The 21,147-nt window shown below is 45.1% G+C and overlaps 1 protein-coding gene and 1 long non-coding RNA gene across 2 annotated transcripts in view; both read left to right on the top strand.

Moving 5' to 3' along the window:
- Positions 1-99: 99 nt before the first annotated feature.
- Positions 100-1,262, top strand: LOC132996142 (uncharacterized). The gene is made up of 3 exons (XR_009677068.1): positions 100-159; positions 809-897; positions 1,176-1,262. It is a non-coding gene; the product is annotated as an uncharacterized LOC132996142 (long non-coding RNA).
- A 10,325-nt stretch (positions 1,263-11,587) lies between these two features.
- Positions 11,588-21,147, top strand: part of LOC132997179 (basement membrane-specific heparan sulfate proteoglycan core protein-like) — a 31,296-nt gene continuing 21,736 nt past the window's right edge. Inside the window, exons 1-7 of the mRNA XM_061067424.1 lie at positions 11,588-11,618; positions 11,756-11,806; positions 12,024-12,257; positions 12,705-12,902; positions 13,315-13,359; positions 15,577-15,666; positions 18,395-18,670. Coding sequence (XP_060923407.1) covers positions 11,588-11,618; positions 11,756-11,806; positions 12,024-12,257; positions 12,705-12,902; positions 13,315-13,359; positions 15,577-15,666; positions 18,395-18,670 — 925 coding nt within the window. The remainder of the gene's footprint in view (positions 11,619-11,755; positions 11,807-12,023; positions 12,258-12,704; positions 12,903-13,314; positions 13,360-15,576; positions 15,667-18,394; positions 18,671-21,147) is intronic.

The raw sequence follows: 21,147 nt of genomic DNA on the forward strand, positions 1-21,147 counted from the left end.
TCTGCTCTTTCACTGTATTCTTCAAATGTCTTCAAACACTAGTTTCAGTGTTATAAAGTTCATTTTGACAAATGTTGTGTTTGTTGTTGTTTTCGATCCAGGATGAAGAAAACTCTGAGCTTGAAATCAGAAGTGAATGAAGCTGTGGAGATGATAGAGGTGAGAGACAGTGAGGCCAAAGGAATGACTCCATATCACTGTTTTCATCTCACTATGTTAGAGAAAGAGATCAAACATTTCTTGGATCAGCTACTTTGTCTGAATCTGCCCCAAAATGTAAAAGGTTCTTTCCATTGACCGTATATTAAAATGGACGTAGACTCTAGAAAGTGAAGTGAATGATCCATTTAGAGTCAAATAGATCATAATGCACTGCAGGCATTGGGTCATGGATACCATGTGATTGACAGCTAGTACTGGGTGCAGGTCACAGGTTTAGGTGGGCGGTCACTGTCCTTGGGCCCTGAGTCAGGCTCCACCCCCTCTCCTCCAAATATGGTTACTTCTGGTTTCAAAGAACCAAGATGGCGCTGAACAACATGTCAAAAATGGAGGCTTCAAAATGGCAGCTCACAAACCAATGGGTGATTTAACGTTGACACTTCTTTCTTGGCCCATGTCCCGTCCTTCCACCAAGTTTTGTGGAAATCAGTTTATCAGTTTTTGTGTAATCCTGCTGATGAACAAACAAACAAATGGACAGGGAGCGCAACTACGTTCAAACTGTTTCGAATGAACTGTGATTATTTGCAGGTTTCATCAATAAAGTCCAGTGAGGATTAATATTTTCTCATCTCTCCTCCATCAGTTAGACAACTCTCCTGATTATGAGAACGTCGCTGCTGCAGCACAGACAGAAGACACAGAGGAGCAGGAAGACCTGGTGTGAAGCCTCAGGTCAGAGCCACTGGGACAAACACAACAAAGATGGACGACTTCAGAGAACATCCGTACAAGCGAGTTTTACTGAAACCATAGTGTGTAGTTATTAAATACAGGAAATCTGTCCAAGCAACAAAATATCTGAGTGCAAGCGCAGAGTTTAGAGTAAAAACACCACGAAATCTGAACGTGCAAGTCCAGCTCTCAAACTAACAGACCAGACTTGTGAATAAATAGAAAACCACTGAACATTTCCTTTCTACTCGTGGTTTCCTGTTGTCTCCTCTCCTCAGGTGCACTGTGATTGGTTGAAAGTATTTAGGAGGGAACAGGAAGTCTCTCTCTCTCCATCCCCGGTTGCAGCAGCAGCAGTTTGTACAGCATGACCTTTAGAAGAAGAGTGTTGTTGTGTTGTGTCTTTTCTTTTTCTTTTCTGATGGGTCCAGTCGTCCAGTTTCCGCAGCTTTATTTCTGTGAGCTTCAGTTCTGATGTTGGTTTGGGTTGAAGGAAGATTCTCAGATCCTACGACCCTTTGTGGGTTGGTGTGTTGGCTTTTCCTGCTTTTGTCCATTTGGACGGTTCTGTTGTTGAAGTCGTTGTCTTTTCTACAATAAATATATATTTTTTGCTGTGACCCTCTGAACTGTGCTGGACATCTTGGTGATGAGCTTGTGAGGCTGTGGTAACACCACGTGACTCATCTCGTGTGTTAAACATGATATTAATGTGATTATTATATGGATAATGAATTATTATGTATCGTGATTTTATGATTCTTTCTTAAATAAATGTTTTTGGCCATTTGTTTTCACTCCTTATCTTTTTATTTGTTTGTTTTTCAGCAGAATTACACCAGGAAACTAAAAACAGATTTTCCACCATCTCATCAAATTTGGGCAGGAATACTGATAAAGGGGCGGAGCCTGTAGCCTGTTTGAATCACTTTCTTTATAATTGTGAGACTTATGAAAACAGTCAGGATTATTTAGAGGACTGGTTTCTATGAGTTATTGAACTCTGGTGCAGCTTGACTGAATTGAGGCAGATTGAATTGATGGAGGCTGGCATGTGCACACATAGACACCAGAGGGGGCTGGAGCCACTCCCCTTTTCCTTCCTCGAGAGAAAGTGCCCTTTTTTAAATACATGAATAATATATTCTTGATTGCTCACAGCTTCCCTGTCAAGCAAATATATAGAAATATAATAAACCGCCTAGACCCCGCCCTGCATCCTCTGGAAACCTGGACTCCTCCCCCAAGGAGGAGAAGATGGAGGCTTCTTCTGTCAGGCCGGGCGAAAGGCAGGACTCAGACGCAGAGCGGATGTGTTAGGAGAATGTTTTATTCACACCTCCACACAGAGTAAACTATGGTACAAAAAATAAAGTCGCTCCAAAAAGGAGGAAAACGCTATCTTTACACTGCAATACAAAAATAACAATTAAACAAAAGCGCTCCAAAGGGAGGAAAAACAAAGCTTAATTCTATAAACCTAACTAAGACCAAACACTGAAACAAAAAAGGCTACAAAGAATAATCACTCAACTGAGGTAAAACCATAAGCACGAGGCTAAGCAAAAACTGAGACTATGACTCTTGTAACTATGGCACGGGCTGGAATGACGACTAAAGACGACACACTGGCACAAGACAAAGGGAGACGCAGACTATATGAACACATGGGGGAAAAGGGAACATGTGGACACAATCAGGAATCGGGAGACGATCAGACCGGTGACACATGAGGAAGGGCAAGTGACCTGAAACGAGAGGAGAGTTACTTTTCAAAATAAAACCGGAAATGACGTGACAAAAAACACAAAACAAGACATGATTTCACCGCGGTGTGACATCTTCATCGTCATCCTCCTCCTGGTTCTCCTCCTCCTCCTCCTCCCTGCTGCAGGAGGCGTTTGTTCAGGGAGACGAACCTGAGGCGCCGCGATGCATGACGATTTGGGAGGGGCCACGGGAGGAGGGGCGGGATGAGGCGATGATGTCTGGATCCTCAGAGGAAGTGAAGGAGGAGAAAAAGATGTCCACCAAGACCAGCAGCAGCTTGGCTCCGCCCCTCTCAGAGGACGCCACCGTCCCATCTGCCCTTTGGTTGGTATGGGAGGGGTCAGAGGGTGCATTGGCCACACCCCCAAGGTGTTTTCAAGCGCCGGCCCCCCACCTGACATGCTGTACAGGACGGTGGAAGCCACTATCGACTGAGTTACCGAACCGTTCCACTGACCAGATGTCTCACTGCTGTGATACTGTCTACCTGACATGATGGAACTCTTATTTGATGGTGTCTCACTGCTATGACCTTGACAAACAGTGTGTATGACCTTATTCAGTGATGTTTTTTCAACTGCTACAGCGGACCGACAGCAGATAGACACAGATGAACATACACAGGGCAGTTCCACTTTGTGCACCCGTGCTTTTTGTGTGACCTCTGCAGAGCTTACTATTAAAAAGACTCAAAGGCAACACCAGTCTGAGAACTTCATTATTTCAAATCTCAAGATGAATTTCCATCAGAAACTTTGCGTCATGTACAGGATCCCTTGAAAGATCATCTGGACCTGAGAAGTCTTCGGTGGTTGGCCACCAGGAGAGAAAATCTTCTGCCTCTACCAATACTGCAGCTGACAAGGCACACCTGCTCTCCTTCATCTCATCACCTCACAATAAAAGCCTGGTCTTCACTCCACTACGCTGCCAGATTACTCCGTCTTGTTCGGTAGAGCACGCTCTCATGATTCTCTCGGCCCTCGTGTTCTTGGCTAATGTTGGGACTGAGGCCCAGTGATCTGAGTTTTCAACAAAGGCCCATAAAACGTGAGGCCTAAACGCGATCCTGAGACCAGCCCTAGAGTGTTCCGGGGTGTCGACACTCCAACCCCCCCCCCAGCAGCAGGGCCTGGTTGCAGATGCTGCAATCAGCTCTGCTGAGATCCAATTGAAACCTGAGATGTCCGCTGAGGGCGAAGCCCTCCCCTTGGGGCCAAATTCTGATAGTTAATTGGCCGGGGGCCACACTGACCCCTGACCCCTCCTCCCAGGGGGGAGTCACCTGGAACATGACTTAAAAAGGCTGAGCTCACAGAAATCTCGCTCTCTTTCCTCCGATGCTGATGTGACAACGAGACCCCCCCTTGGGGTCTCACCAGTTAACCCAGCAACTTAAGGAGGCAACTAACTTCTTTGTCCTCTTTTTCTACTCCAACGCTGAAGTTACCACTAGGCCTCCCGAGGCTTTACCAGACGACTCAGTAAACTAATGGAGGCGATAAGACGTTTTGTTTTATTCATTTCAATTCATTTCATTCATTTATTCTTTTATCTTAGTCGACGTTTTTATTTTGAAAAGGACTTTTCCTGTTTTAACTTGGAAAGATCAAACAGGAAATTGCTCGCTGGACGATCTCAAACTGTTTCATTTTCCCCACGGACTTTACTTTTGTTTTTCCAACGATCTACAAACGGCTTCAAACCAGCCGTCCCCTGCAGAAGCGCGACGTTCATCCCGCTGAGGAGTAAGAGGCAATCCACTCCGTTCCTGTAAAGCAGCACGATCTCCGCTGTTACAGAAGAAGACGAAGTTTCATTCCGTCACGGAGCACGAGAAAATCCGCTCCTTGTCCGGTCCAGCGGCTGAGCTCCGGAGCTCCGCTCGTGAGAGAGACCACGTGATTCACTGGCCCCCGACACATTCGCGCCGAGGCGCAGACACACCGCGAGGGTGGTACAGTAAGAGACTTGATTATCTGGGCAGATGTTAGTTTAATACGTAGCGTATTGATTTCATACTTGAGTGTATTTTGTGGGTGGAATCTCCGTGTTCCATTGTTTTAGCCGGCCACTACTCCGAGCCGCTACTTCCGGTTTCCGGTTTGATCGCAATGTTTTGTGTTGCAGTAAATAGGGCCGTGAGAAGCGCCTCCGCCCGCACTGTTAACGTCTGTGTCTGAGTCTGCAGTGATTTCACCGATCAGAACCTCGGCCCACAACGTTCGCTTGAGGGCTGAGGGGTGAATCACTGTTAATCTATCTCTGGCGTGTTTTTAAGAGCTTCTTTGAACTCTCCTTACACGTTTTCTCTCTCTCTCTCTCTCTCTCTCTCTCCTTCTAAACCGACCTATACACACTTCCGATCTGTATTTATAATACAGGTCATGTCACATAGTTAAATCTATGCTTAGAGAGGCTGAACACATCTGGAAACCATTCGGCCCCCAAAGCCAAGCAGAGATAAGAATTCTCTTTGTCTAAAATTTCCTTTGTGTAATTCATGTGACGACCACCAGTGTGCGCTCCGGCCACATGGTGTCATTAACATAGACTCCATCTTGAATAACGCAAGTTAACCCACCATTTTGAGTCTATTATTGCCACGCCTCCGCTCTCTCTCTCCTCATATCCTGGCTCTAAATTCATAACGGCTCCGCCATCTTGTTTTGTAGTCAATCCGCCATTTTGAGAGTTTTTAGGCCTTGATTCCACGAATCATGATAGGCCATCGCCACGCCCCCTTCCTACACACACACGCACACACACACACACACACACACACACACACACACACACACACACACACACACACACACACACACACACACACACACACACACACACACACACACACACACACACACACACACACACACACACACACACACACACACACACACACACACACACACACACACACACACACACACACACACACACACACACACACACACACACACACACACGGACCAGAGGTTACATGCGTGTTCTAAATTGTGATAAGCTGCTGTTGTTATCTTTGAAATATGGGAGTTTGTTAAAATGATAAATCATTAAATAACACTAACTTTATTTCACATACACACACATAGACACACATACACAGAGAGACACTTTGACACAGACACACACACACAGAGACAGACATACATAGGTAGACTGCAGGTTTTACATGTATTTTCTGAATTGTGATAAGTGCTGCTGCTGTGTTTATCTTTGAAATATTGGAGCTTGTTAAAATGATAAATCATTGAATAACATTATAACTTTATTTCCCCTTTTTAATAAATACTTTTGTAATTAAAGTATCTGTAGTCTGTGATTATTTGTGCATAAGTGTGTGAATACAGCTGGATTATGATTGCCTGTGCTCGAACTTAGAAGCCTTCACTGTTTATTAAGTAATCGTTAATATTAAAATATTGACATTATTAATTTGACATTTATCATTATGAGACTGATAATTATAGCTTGATATGTTGGTCCCAGGAAACCAGGGTGGTGCCCCCCTTTCTCAATTATTAATATAGATAGTATTATTCTTAAATTGATAATTTTATTGTTTTTGACTAATTATTTTCATTATTCTTGGTTGATAACCTTATCATTGTTAATTGATAGCTTGTACTTTCTAATTGATAATTCCTATTTTCTCATTAGTGGTTTTATTGTTATTTGATTACTGATCATCTTCAATTAATAATTTAATTATTTTTGATAGATAATTTTTATTATTTTAATAATCATATTTCATGATTATTAATAATTAGCCAACGTCAAGTCTACTCCTATTGCACAACACTAATTACTAATCCGTGTATTTCTCCTCCATGTACCCAGACTTCCCGTGGGCCTTTCCGCTCTTCCTCAGCTTTGTTTTCCCGTGGATATCCGAGCCAGCCAGCACCCTGCCGCCACAGCCTGCCTTTGTTCATTTGTTCAAATAAAACTCTCCTTTAGTTCAAATCTGACAATCAGTGTCTGCTTTGGGGTCCAACAGAACAACAATCCATGACATTCATTCCTGACTTTGCTCTTCTTGAAGCCCCTTTAGGGCTCTGTACCATGGCAAATCACTCACTCCTCACAAACGTTAGACTCCAGAGGCAGAGGAGGCATTTGTCACACTGAAGAAGACGCTGGAGCAATCTCCAACTCTTGCTCTCCCTAACCCTGACAAACCTTTTGTTCCGGCTGTGGATGAGAGAGACCGCTGCATGATTTCTGTCCTCCTTCAGTCTCATGGTGACAAATATCGCCCTGTCGCCTACTTCCCCGCCAAACTTGATCCGGTGGCAACTGGCCTTCCACGTTGTTTGCGTGCAGTGGCCGCCTGTGAAGAAGCCGTCCTTGCCTCACGAGACATGGTAGGTTACTCTGACTTGACACTCCTTGTTCCTCATGCTGTGTCTCTCATTCTTACAGAACAGAAGACCTCACATCTCTCTGCTGCTCGCTGGTTGCGGTATCACACTGTTCTTCTTGACATGCCCAACATCACAGTGAAAAGCTGTTCAACTTTGATGGGTCCGCCTCAGGTGACCCTGTCTCTGGTTCTAACGTTGGGTGTAACTCATGAATTGTGCGACCTATGACAACAAAGAAGCTTCCTCACATCTTCTGGAAAAAAGATAGCAAACCACGGTCTCATCACAGATCTTCTGTCTGCCATTTTTCTCCCAGAGACTGTTGCTGTATGCAAATGTACTGCACATTCTACTGATTAACACAAGTGTTCTACATCAAAACGAATCAATGTCATATCTCCGCTTTGGTTAAACGACCCTTTCATTCTGCATGTTTTATTTTGAAACTCACATTTTGTCCTATTTCCGGTCACTTCCCTTCCCTCCTGTGTTTCCTGTGATAAACAGGTGATGTTCTCTCTGCCCTTCGATTGCTGCTCGTTAAGGCTGCGACACTTTACACCCAATTGTCACCATTGCATCCTTACAGGCTAGAGCTAGCCTATGTGCACATCGCCCGACAGCAACAACGGTCTTTGTTCGAATCTAGGGTTTCTCTTCCAGTGTAACTGCTGCAGTGTGGAGATAGATATCTGGATGGTGAACGTGAACAATTTTAAACACGTTAAACATTCAAACAGTTAGCACAAATTATTGTCACAATAAATACAAGTTTGAGTGTAAAATGAACAACTGACCTCGAGTTTACTTTTCAGTTTGTGATCGAATGAAACCAAACGTTTGAAGATTTGACACTGTTCATATAAATAAGTTACATTTTTATAACTTATTTCAAAGAGCAAATGTTCACAAAGGTCACGCACCTGTTGTATTAACGCTGCAGCTCAGAAGAGATCACCTGACAAACTGCTGGAACTAGAAGAGACACACAGACGTTTGAAAACAACAACACATTTGTTCTTATTAGATTCAGATATTTAATTTACATACCCTGAACCAAACAATGCCATAGAAACTGTTCATTTCAATTTAAGGTAGATTTTCCGTTGACGCTCACTTACCTGTTGGCTACGTTCAGACATTAGCTGAGTAAAGAGAATAGAAGCTGCATGACCCAATAAAATAAAAACAGTTTGTACTTTAACCTTCATTATCTATGCAATGCGAGATCTTTTATTGTATCAAATAAATCAACATTTTATTACTTTATTGTTACCAGGAACTCAAACCTTCACCAGTTAGACCTTTCTTAATGGATTCAACACCAGTGAAAACTACACAGGAAAAAAGACGAGAAACACAGATCATTCAATCAATCAAATCTTCAGCATTCATATGTAAACAATGTGACAGCGTGCTCTAAAGAATTAAAGCTAACACCCTCCCCCCCTTCTCAGTGAAATGTAAAGGCAACAACCACAAGAACAGAGGTGTAGGTGTGTAGGTTGGGAAGGAAGTAGGGAGGTTTTGTCAGGCCTGGACTGGAATGAGGACTCAGAAGCAGAGAATATCACGTACCAGCACACTTTATTGATTTCAGAACCTCAATGCAGAGTGACAAACAAGAAGGCTATGAAAATCTCACTAACTATATCTATATAATAATATAATACTTGGCAAGCAATAACTGGGGAAAAAGAACTTCCTAATAATTACAAAACATACACTAGAAAAAGAAAAAGCTTTTAAAAATAAACCACTCCCGAAGGAGGACAAACAAATGGCAAGAGCAAGAAATCAAAAGCGCTCCCGAAGGAGGAAAACCAAACTACTAATAAATGGGGCAAAAGAAAAGGCTCACCTAAACAGGAGGCTCAACAAACTAACTAAATCTCTCTTAACATAAATCGCTCCAAAAGGGAGGAAGAAAAACAGTTTACAAACAACACAAAACAAAGCTAAACTGGAAAACTTTAAACAAAAAATCACTCTCAAGGAGGAAACAGAAAACAACTTACGTGGCGTAGCAAGAAACTCTTTGGCAAAAACGACAATGACTGTGGGTAAGGCTTAGGTGCACGAACAAGAATGAAACACTTCGGCACAAGACAAAGGGGAGACGCAGACTATAAGCACATGAGGGTGAAGGGAACAGGTGGAAACAATCAGAGACAATCAGACCGGTGACACATGAGGAAGGGCAAGTGACCTGAAACGAGAGGAGAGTTAGGATTTCAAAATAAAACAGGAAGTTACGAGACAAAAACCCCAAGACAAGACAAACCTCACCGCGGTGTGACAGGTTTAGGGAGATGGATGGGCAGGTAGGAAGGTAGGAAGGTGGTAAGTTAGGGAGGTAGGAAGGTTAGAGAGCAGCAGAGGTGTCAAAAGTATTAACATTCATAACTCAAGTAGAAGTATAGATACTAAGGTTTAAAAAGACTTCTGTAGAAGTTGAAGTATCAACTCAAGCTTTTTTACTTAAGTAAAAGTGTAAAAGTACTGGTTTCAAAACTATAAAAGTATAAAAGTAAAAGTAAGGACAAACTCTTAAGCCGCGTCTCAGGGGCCTATAGTGCACTACCCCACCTCCTCCAAAAAAAAACATTTTTCTAAAAGCCATAATGACTATAATGATATATTAAAATCTCATCTCATCTTCATCCGCTTATCCGGGGTCGGGTCGCGGGGGGAGCAGCTCAAGCAGGGGGCCCCAGACTTCCCTTTCCCGGGCCACATTGACCAGCTCTGACGGGGGGATCCCGAGGCGTTCCCAGGCCAGTGTTGAGATATAATCTCTCCACCTAGTCCTGGGTCTTCCCCGAGGTCTCCTCCCCACTGGACGTGCCTGAAACACCTCCCAAGGGAGGCGCCCAGTGGGCATCCTTACCAGATGCCCGAACCACCTCAGCTGACTCCTTTCTAAGTAAAGGAGCAGCGGCTCTAATCCGAGTCCCTCACGGATGACTGAGCTTCTCACCCTATCTCTAAGGGAGACGCCAGCCACCCTTCTGAGAAAACTCATCTCGGCCGCTTGTACCCGCGATCTCGTCCTTTCGGTCATCACCCAGCCCTCATGACCATAGGTGAGGATAGGAACGAAGATCGACCGGTAGATCGAGAGCTTTGCCTTGCGGCTATGCTCTCTTTTCGTTACAACGGTGCGGTAAAGCGAACGCAATACCGCCCCCGCTGCTCCGATTCTCCGGCCAATCTCACGCTCCATAGTACCCTCACTCGCGAACAAGACCCCGAGGTACTTGAACTCCTTCACTTGGGCTAAGGACTCATTTCCTACCCGGAGTAAGCAATCCATCGGTTTCCTGCTAAGAGTCATGGCCTCAGATTTAGTGGTGCTGATCCTCATCCCAGCCGCTTCACACTCGGCCGCCAGCCGATCCAGTGAGTGCTGAAGGTCACAAGCCGATGATCCAATGAGGACCACATCATCCGCAAAAAGCAGTGACGAGATCCTCAGACCACCGAACTGCAACCCCTCCCCACCACGACTACGCCTCGATATCCTGTCCATGTATATCACAAACAGGATTGGTGACAAGGCGCAGCCCTGGCGGAGACCAGCACCCACTGAGAACGAAACTGACTGGCTGCCGAGGACCCGAACACAGCTCTCGCTTTGGGAGTACAGGGATTGGATGGCCCTGAGGAGAGACCCCCTTACCCCATACTCCCGCAGCACCTCCCACAGTTTCTCCCGGGGGACCCGGTCATACGCCTTCTCCAGATCCACAAAACACAAGTGGACCGGATGGGCATACTCCCAGGCCCCCTATATTAAAATGTTATGCTGAAAAATATGGGATGCACTAGGCTACCCGTTTCAGCTGAATATATGCCCATTGAAAATGATCACATTTTATTACAATGCAAATACATTAAAGTACCATATGTGTACTACTGAGCATTAACAGGCATTTCATGGAGCGAAAGACATGATAAAGAGTTGCCAATAAGTATTGTAATAGTGCAAAAAGTCAAACTTCAGTGGAATGTTATCACTAACCTTTATTGGAAGAGTCCTTGAGACCATTGGACTCAATCCTGTATTGTAATCGTGATTTGACTCTGGTCGAGCATGGCAGCCACTCAGAGGGAAAGTGGAAGTGGCTGAGGCTCATTGTTCTTCACTGTGACCTACATGAACTATTGTGTGGGCGCACACACACACACACACACACACACACACACACACACACACACACACACACACACACACACACACACACTTTCATACCTTCATCACTGAATTTTGTTTGAAAGATGCAGATTTGACAAATGATTCAACTCTTTGAATTCAGCCCATTTGGATCAGAACACACCAACAAGCAAAGTAATGAATAACGACTCCTGCATGTTTTCATGTGTTGATTCGAGTCCAAAACTTTCAGCAGGAACCAAACCAACATCTCAGTTTCACATGGTTTTAAACTTAGAACTCATACGTGCCTTTAGCGCTAAGAACAGACCAATCAGGAAGAGGGTCTGTCGTTGGTATTTCAGTCTGATGGTCTCAGTCGTCACTCGACAACATGGAGCTCTTATCTCTCTGTGTCCCACTGTGTGAGTAGCAGGTTCTGTTTGAAGCTTAAAGCTGTTTGTCTAAATTATATCAGATTTATTTATTCAGCCAGATTCTAGACGTTATCTATAATCTCCTGTTGTCTCATGTGAAGGATTCTGTGTCTTTGTCTCCTCAGTGATTCTGACACTTGTTGCTAAAGTCCACAACCTGAAGGATCAGAGAGACGGTAAATGAACTTCCTGCTGATCAGCATCCTACACGTCAGAGCTCAGTACATGGAGCGTGATGTCGAGTGTTCTCGTTACTCAAAGATTTTTGCTAAAGGTTTCTCATCGTCCTGGGTTTAGCTCAGCCAGCAGGTGGTGTGTGTGTTATTCAATAACATTCAACAAATATCTTTAATTTCCGTTGTCTCAGATGCAGCTTTCCTCACTTCGATCCAGAACGCCTGCAGTTCTTTCAGTACGAGACGGTCTCGATCAGCTGTGAGGATCTGAAAGGCCTCGGCGGGTGGAGAGTGATGAGGAGGCTGAAGGAACTAACTCCATCAAACGCTTCTTCCTGGGAGATGTTGACAAGATCCCGCACGATCAAAACTGTGCATGAATCCGACAGCGGAGAATATTGGTGCGAAGATGAACGCGGAGAGAAAAGTAATGCAGTTAACGTCTCTGTTGGTAAGTTGAACAAAATCTGATCCAACATTTTGATGTACAACTTATCAATGGACTGAAGTGGCCCACGTTCTCCCAGCTGGAGGGTTGGTACTTCATGTGCAGCTTGTAGCGTTGAAGGCACCTGATCGGTACGTTAGCGTTTTATTATAACTAGAGACTATCTCTGCCACAGCTTCATCGTAGCATAAATCATCTGTTTGGCGACATTGCGTCATTGTTGTGCAACGAGCGGTCGTCACTCAGTCCCTCTCATCGGTGGCTCATTATTACGTCCATTAAGGTTTTACTGTCCTGTACAAGCAGGAAATGACAATTGTTTCATCGTGCACGACAAACAGAGATCTCAGCAGGAAGCAGAATTAGATGTAGTTTGAGGTTGAGTCTGTTTTACGCTGTAGGTCGAGAGCTGATCCTAGCTGATTCCTCTTGGTCCTGTGATGGAGGGAGATGACGTGACTCTGTGCTGCTGCATCATGGAAAAAACTTTCCACCGAATCGCTGAGTTCTTCAGGGACAACGTCCGTATCCAGACGGGATACAAAGGAGTGATGAGCATCTACAGTGTGTCCAAGTCTGATGAAGGACTCTACAAGTGCAACATCTCCGGAGTCGGAGAATCACCAGAGAGCTGGCTGAATGTCCAAGGTCAGAGCAGCCTTATATCTACACACTTTATATGACACCATTAGCTAAATATTTTTCATTATTGTTTTATCACTGTTGTGTATTCTGCAAACATGAATTATCATCTTAAATGACATGTTCACTTCATCCCAAAAGGAAATGCGTCTCCGTCTGGGCACAAAGATGATGACTCGTCCTCCAGTCGAACCCCTCATCTTGTCCTGCCGTGGACCTTAACCATCGTTTTACTGGGTTCTCAGCTTCTGCTGGGACTTCTCTATAGAAACCGTTGAGGTAAAGTGACTTAAACTGGACTAAAGGAGGCGCTGTCGAAAATATTGATGTTTTACCTGGAAGAGTCTGAACTAAGCTTCCTGAAGAATTTCCTTTATTTCAACACTTTAACCTCGTCTGCTTCTTTTCTCTACTCCAGCATTTATCTGCTGTTCATCAGACGACTTGGCCATGAACCCAACAGGTGAGGACGTGCATATACACACACACTTTTTTAATGTTAAATTCAGAAATATGAGACATTTCTTTGTAGTCCTGTTAAATGAGATCAAATAAAATATTTTAATTTATCTGCATATTACTTTTAAGTACATTGAGGCGCAGGTGATAGTTTGAGACCACATGAGGTTCCTCTGCAGGTTTATTCATCAGCACGAAGACCTGAGGTTGAAAGCATAAAAAACAAACATGTTCTCATGAAGATGCAGAATAGAAATGGTTTAGAGCTGTACGACATGTCGGCAGCTTTATTCAGTTTAAAGCACATTTCAAATTCAGAGGGAATTTTTTTAATTACATTTAAGTCGATTTGTTTCTCCAACAGTTTCCAGACAAGATCCAAATTCAGGGGAGGTCATCTACTCTGTGATAAACAAAAGGTAAAACTGGAGATATAAAATAAAACTTCACTGTGAACCACATTACCAGGTTCTGAATACTGTGCATATATAAATATACACACACTCAGTTTCCTCCTCTAATGCGGTTGATCTCTATTTTCTGTTTCACAGGCCTCGCTGAAGCCTGACAGACACTGAAGAGGAAACTTATACACTTTTATGACAAAGTGACACCACATTAGTCATAGAAATAAATAGAAAAAGCAGAAAAACTTTTTAATTTGTTCACTGATGATAGAAGAAAATAAAAAGCCTAGTTTGTTTCTTTGTGTTACTTTAGTGTCAGAGTGAGTGCTCTGTCTGCAGGTGAGGATCTTTGCCTGCACCTTGGTCTCTTCCCAAAGGCTTGATCAATGGGCGTGGCCTGGGGAACTGTCAGCTGCTGATTTGTTTGTCTTTAACACGTGACAATTCAAAATGTTCAGTTTGACAGCAGCGCCCTCTGTTGGCTTCAGTCCCCAAACATTAATACTACAGGTTGGATGTTTTATTTGTGTGTCCTGTTAAAAGCAGAGGACAAATTTCCCTCAATTGCATGAGTGTGTCTGTGCATGTGTTTGGGATAAATAAATGTATCTCTGGTATCTTATTTCCGTTTTGTAGGCCTTACTTCCTGTTGGATTAACTGTTGGTTCATCCTGCACCGTTTTCTCCTCTTTGTTCGGAAGTCAGGTTTAGTCGCCGTCCTTCTGGTTTATTAAGTTTCCTTTCAGTCAAATGTATCTTCTGTTGTGTGGTTTCACCCTCAAGTCTTCATGTAGAAATAAATTGTGGTTATTTTGTATGCGCTTGTATTTCAGTGTTGTGAGTTTTGTTTCATGCACAGAGAAGAGTGAGAGACACGTCTACTCCTGATAAACTGAATAAAACAAAACTAGCAAGCAAACCCCAGTTCCTGAGGCAATGTGGGAGGAGCCTTTACTATCAAAAGAGACATTTTGATACCTGGTATTTCATGATGGCCTGATACGATGATGATTTAAAAAATGAACGTGGACGTCACTCACGTTCATCATTACGTTCACGTTAATAATATGAAAACTGATTAGTTAAATTCAGTACAACACAACACTGTGCAGCCACTGCAGAGGGGCTGCAGACCCGCGGGGGGCCGACCCCTGTGTGGAACTGAATCTGTTTCATGTATTGGACGTTTTTGTGTCTCCTGTGGCAGAAGTGTCCATCACTTTTTGAGCTCTCAGGGCCACCGTAGATAAGGTATCACAATGAGATATGGTCAATTAAGGTAAGAATGAAAATACAGACAGTGTTTACAATAACATTAGAAATATGAATATAGATGAGGCTGTTTTCTAAAACGCAAAGCATCCTCCAGCATCACGCTGAAAAATTATAATCAGTGACCGTATCGATTTGTTCACTTTTAATAAGAATGTTTGTTCCTCTTCTGTTTTTCCTGATCTTTGTCTGAAGGATTTATATAACATTCAATATACTTTGGTAATATTTTAGATATATTAGTAATATTTCCAGGAATCATGGAGTTCTATGAAACACTTAACTATTTTCATTAACTACACGTTTTTAAGCCTTTTTGATGATTTGGTTTAAATATGAACAAACTAGTATTAAAGGAACTCGCTGCGTCCACAGAGACCGACGCCTTGATTATTTTCTGTCTGTTTGGCTTTTATTTCAAATTAATTAAATTAATGGGATGTAAATTAAGAGCTGCAGTTCCATTTCTGCTCAAGTGAAAGAAAGAATGAAATCGTGCTACTGTTTGTTTTTATGTGTATCTTCGGTGCATGGTCCACCAGAGGGAGCCGATGGTCCAGAGAAGGTCTGGGCCTCTGCTGGAGGAGACGTGGCTCTGCTGTGCACCAACGAAGGCCTGTACCGGGACGGCTGCGAGACTCAGGAGATGAATCAATCAATCAATCAATCAATCAAGTTTTATTTGTATAGCCCACATTCACAAATAACAATTCGTCTCATGGGGCTTTAACATTGTGTGACATCCTCTGTCCTTAACCCTCAACAAGAGTAAGGAAAAACTACTAAAAACCCTTTTCACAGGTAAAAATATGTAGAAACCTCAGAGAGCCACATGTGAGGGATCCCTCTCTCAGGACGGACAGAAGTGCAATAGATGTCAGGTGTAAGAAAACTTCATCAGGATTTTTAGCAGCATCCATTAGGCTAAACATTTTTCAATACTATGTGTCAGGCAGTCCCGCTGCAATCACAGTCTCTGGCCAGCAGCAAGACCACGATCCAGCATCAGGATGGGATCCACTATAATCCACAGTCATTGTCCACCGCCGCCAGTTAGAATCCATCATCAGCTGCCGCCTCGGTCGTGGTCCCTCATCATCCGATGCCAACGCGACAAAGGATCCTCCATTACAACGACGATCAGCTGGCACGATACAGAATCCACCGAACTGGATCCACCATTGCGACCTCTGACGCGCGATCCACAATCATAATCCATGGTGCGGCCACAGCTGTGGCCCTGCATCCGCGGGCGCTAAGGCACAGAAACTCCGGGAAAAGGGGTCAAGTTAGTAACATGTACTGATCAGATAAGAATTATCTTGATGTGATAAATATGGAGAAAAGGAAGGAGAAGCAGGAAAGAGAAGCTCCGTGTGTCTTGTGTCATAAATTCCCTGTGCGTCTTAGCATCATCAGGGGTTTTTGCCATTTAATCAAATTTGGAACATCGCACAAATTAGCTCTAACTATAAGCTTTATAAAAAAGGAAGGTTTTGAGTCTACTTTTAAACGAACAGAGCGTGTCTGCCTCCCTAACTGAAAGTGAGAGATTATTCCACAGCAGTGGGGCTTGATGGCTAAAAGCTCTGGCTCCTACTCTACTTTTAGAGACTTTAGGGACAACAAGTAAACCTGAGTTCTGGGATCGGAGCCCTCTAGTGGGTTGATATGGTACTAACATCTCTTTAAGGTAAAGAGGTGCCATATCATTAAGGGCCTTGAAGGTGAGGAGGAGAATTTTAAATTCTATTCTAGATTTAACAGGAAGCCAGTGTAGCGATGCTAATACTGGAGAAATGTGCTCTCTTTTCTTAGTTCTCGTCAGGACACGTGCTGCGGCATTTTGGACCAGCTGCAGAGTCTTTAACGACTTGCTGCTGGAGCCTGATAATAGTGAATTACAGTAGTCCAGTCTCGATGTAACAAAGGCGTGGACTAGTTTTTCTGCATCTTTTTGCGAAAGGACATGTCTGATTTTTGAGATATTACGCAAGTGGAAAAACGCGGTCCTAGAAATTACTTTTAAGTGACTATTAAAGGACAAATCAGGATCGAAGATCACTCCCAAGTTCCTGACTGTGTCATTGGAAGCAAGGGCAATGTCATCTAGCGCAGCTATATCATTAGATAATGTATCTCTAAGGTGTTTAGGGCCGAGTATTATAACCTCTGTTTTATCTGAGTTTAATAAGAGAAAATTGCGGGTCATCCAGGTTTTTATGTCCTTGAGGACATGAAGACATCAGACTTTGAGTGCAGGACGAGCTTCATCTGGAAAGAACTGAAAAGTGGAAACATCTGGTTAAGGATCTCCAGCCTGAAGCTGTGTGATGCTGGGAGATACCAGAGCAAGAGGCTTTGGAGGAACGTCCCTGGAGACAGCGCCACAGTGGAGCTGTGTGTGTCCAGTCAAACCAGTGTTTCTACACTTAGAAAGGCTTTGCTCTGGTTCTATAGAGAACCTTCAACCTCCCTGTTGCTCACATGTTGTAGAGAACGGCCTGAACTTTGTTCCTAGTTCCAGTTGATCCAGGACCTGATCCGATCCAGCTCGACTCAGGCCCTGCCCACTTTAATGCTGGACTGAGGGAGATTCAGTCTGATCTGTTTGGGCCTGAGTCAAAGTGTGAACCTTCAGGCCTGAGGCCAATGCAGACCAGTCCATTCCAGCACATTAACACAAGAACCACCCAGTCTCAATGTCTTACCTTTCCTCTGTGTGTGAAATCATCCACTTTTATTCTGCACGTTCACCTTTTTGCCATTTATTGCAAAAGTTCTTAAATCCATGATGCCATAAACACACACAGAACCACTAACACATGGTGCATGAAGGGATTTTTCATGTGCACAGTATTTCACATGAAATGTTTTACACATTTCCATCGAAGGCCATTTCTTTATTTCTTCACGACTTTTCATATTCATGATTTGTTACAATGTACAATGCGACTTTTCACTTTTTACCAAACAGACACCACCAGAAATCCTGTTTTAATTTCCACGTCATCTACTGATGTGAATTTTGACTTATAGCTGCATATTTGAACGGCGTATACAAAGCTCTCCTGGAAGTAGTTTGCTGCTGTAGACAGATACGATCAGGTGTTCGTGCATTGAGGAGGAAGTGGAGCTGAATTTCAACATTTGATTGTGACTCAGCGTCACCTCAACTTCTTCAAACCAGGTTCTGCTGTGACTAAGCAGGAGTCAGACTCTCATCACACGGTCTCCAGGCATCAAAAGGCTTTTTACATTTAACTACAGTTCTATTTGAAGTTTGGGTAAAAGTGAATGTGATGAATTCAAACTACTGCTGCACATGGTTCTTGTGATGTTCTTCTTTGGTTTCCCAAGATGGCGCCGTACTAACAGCAGCCTGTTGCAGCAGCTCCTGGTATTACAGGTGGTGTCACCCCGGGCACGTCACCGTTAAACAGCGTGTCTGCAGCCCGGACGTCGAGCTCGTCGCCGTCGGACTTCGTCCGTATTATTTGCCGCGGGAGTTTACCAGTGTTTTCGCCATCACTGTTTACATCCCTCCATCGGACGCGGAAGCAGCGTGTGACGTCATCCACACTGTGACTGCAGGATTACAGCCACAACACCCCGGAGCCTTCATCTTCATCACTGGTGACTTCAATCATGCCTCCCTCTCATCCACACTCCCAACCTTCTTCCAGTTTGTCAAATGTGCCACCCGTGAAAATAAGACTTTGGACCTGCTGTATGCAAATGTGAAGGATGCATACAGCTGCACTGCCCTGCCACCACTGGGCAGGTCAGACCACAACCTTGTCCTGCTCTCACCATCTTACAAGCCTGTGGTTCAGCAGCACCCAGTCACAGTGAGGACTGTGAGGAAATGGTCTCCTGAGGCCATGGAAACACTGCGTGGAGCCCTGGAGGCCACGGACTGGGCTGCTCTGTATGAGCCACATGGTGAGGACATTGATGGCCTGACTGACTGTGTCTCTGAGTACATTGGGTTCTGCATTGACAACACCATCCCCGCTAAAGAGGTTCGCTGTTACCCAAATAACAAGCCATGGGTAACCAGCGACCTGAAGGCCCTTCTGAACCAGAAGAAGAGGGCCTTTAGATCACGGGACAGTGCAGAGCTCAAACGTGTACAAAGGGAGCTCAAACGCAGCATCAGGGTGAGCAAGGACAACTTCAGGAGAAAACTGGAGCACAAACTGGAAGACAATAACACCAGGGACGTCTGGAGTGGGATGAAGGAGATCACCGGCTTCCAGAGGAGAGGGGGGGGAGCAGCGGGGGATGAGGGACGTGCGAACGAGCTGAACACGTTCTTCAATAGGTTCAACTCCAACCCCCCCACCCCCAGCGGACCCTCCACTGCCTCCTCTGCTTCTCTGAACAACAACCCCCCATCACCCCCTGCCCCCCACCACCCTCGTCACCACCTCCCCCAATCCCCCCGCTGGCTTTCACCACAGACCTTCTCACACCTCCCACCCCCAGGACATCCTCACATCACCCACAGCCCCCCACCACCTCCTGCAACACACACCTCTCTGCACCACCCTCATCCCCTCCACCCTCAAACCCACCACTGACATCCCCCACCCCCCAGTCTGGACTCCACTTCACTGCCAGCCAGGTGAGGAGAGAGCTGGAGAGGCTCAAACAGAGGAAATCTGCGGGACCTGATCGCATCAGCCCTCGTGTGCTGAAGGGATGTTCCAGCCAGCTCTGTGGAGTTCTCCAGCACCTCTTCAACCTGAGCCTACAACTTCAGAGAGTGCCAGTGCTCTGGAAAACATCCTGCCTGGTCCCAGTGCCCAAAAAAGGACGTCCTGCTGCACTGGAGGACTACAGGCCGGTGGCACTGACCTCTCACATCATGAAGGTCATGGAGAGACTGGTCCTGGCACACCTCAGGCCGCTGGTGTTCCCATCACAAGACCCCCTGCAGTTTGCATATCAGCCCCATGTTGGGGTTGATGATGCAATCATCTACCTGCTGCAAAAGGCTTATTCCTCCCTGGACAGACCCAACACCTCAGTCCGGATCATGTTCTTCGACTTCTCCAGCGCCTTCAACACCATCCAGCCCAGACTGCTGAAGGCCAAACTGGAGGGCACGCAGGTGAGTGCTCCCCTCATCACTTGGGTCGATGACTATCTGACGGGCAGACCGCAGTTTGTGAGATTACAGAACTGTGTGTCTGGTCGTCTGATCAGTAACATCGGGGCCCCCCAGGGAACTGTACTGCCCCCCTTCCTCTTCACCACATACACTGCTGACTTTCAGCTCTGCACTGAGTCGTGTCATCTGCAGAAGTTCTCTGATGACACGGCCATTGTGGGGTGTGTTGAGGGCGGGGGGGAGGCTGAGTACAGGGACCTGGTTGATCGCTTTGTGAAGTGGTGTGGGGAGAACCGCATGCAGCTCAACGTGGCGAAGACGAGGGAGATGGTGGTGGACTTCAGGAGGAACAAGCCCCTGCCCTCTCCTGTCTGCATCGGTGGGACGGATGTGGAGGTGGTGTCTGCATACAAGGACCTGGGTGTCACACTGGACAATAAACTGGACTGGTCCACCAACACACAGGCCATCTACAAGAATGGCCTGAGCCGGCTTTACTTCCTGAGGAGGCTCAGGTCCTTCCACGTCTGCAACAAGATGCTGCAGATGTTCTATCAGTCTGTTGTGGCGAGCACCATCTTCTTTGCTGTGGTGTCCTGGGGTGCGGGCATCAAGGCGAAGGACGCCAACAGACTGAGAAAACTCATCAGGAAGGCAGAGTCTGTGGTTGGCTCTAAGCTTGTCACCCTGGAGGAGGTGGTGGAGGACAGGATGCTGGCAAAACTGCTGGCAATCATGGACAATCCCTCTCACCCCCTCTACAAAACCCTGGACAAGCTAAGGAGCAGCTTCAGCCACAGACTCATTCAACCCCCCCGCTGCTCTAAGGAACGATACAGGAAGTCGTTCCTCCCAACCGCAATAAGACTGTTCAACTCCTCCCCCTCTGTCAGAGCCACCATCACAAAACTGCACTAAACCTGTCTCCTTGCACTGTGTACCTGTACAACACTCAGCTACATATACATACACTTATTTCACATCATATGTGATT

Source organism: Limanda limanda, chromosome 2 (assembly GCF_963576545.1).
Source record: "Limanda limanda chromosome 2, fLimLim1.1, whole genome shotgun sequence".
Classification (NCBI taxonomy): domain Eukaryota; kingdom Metazoa; phylum Chordata; class Actinopteri; order Pleuronectiformes; family Pleuronectidae; genus Limanda; species Limanda limanda.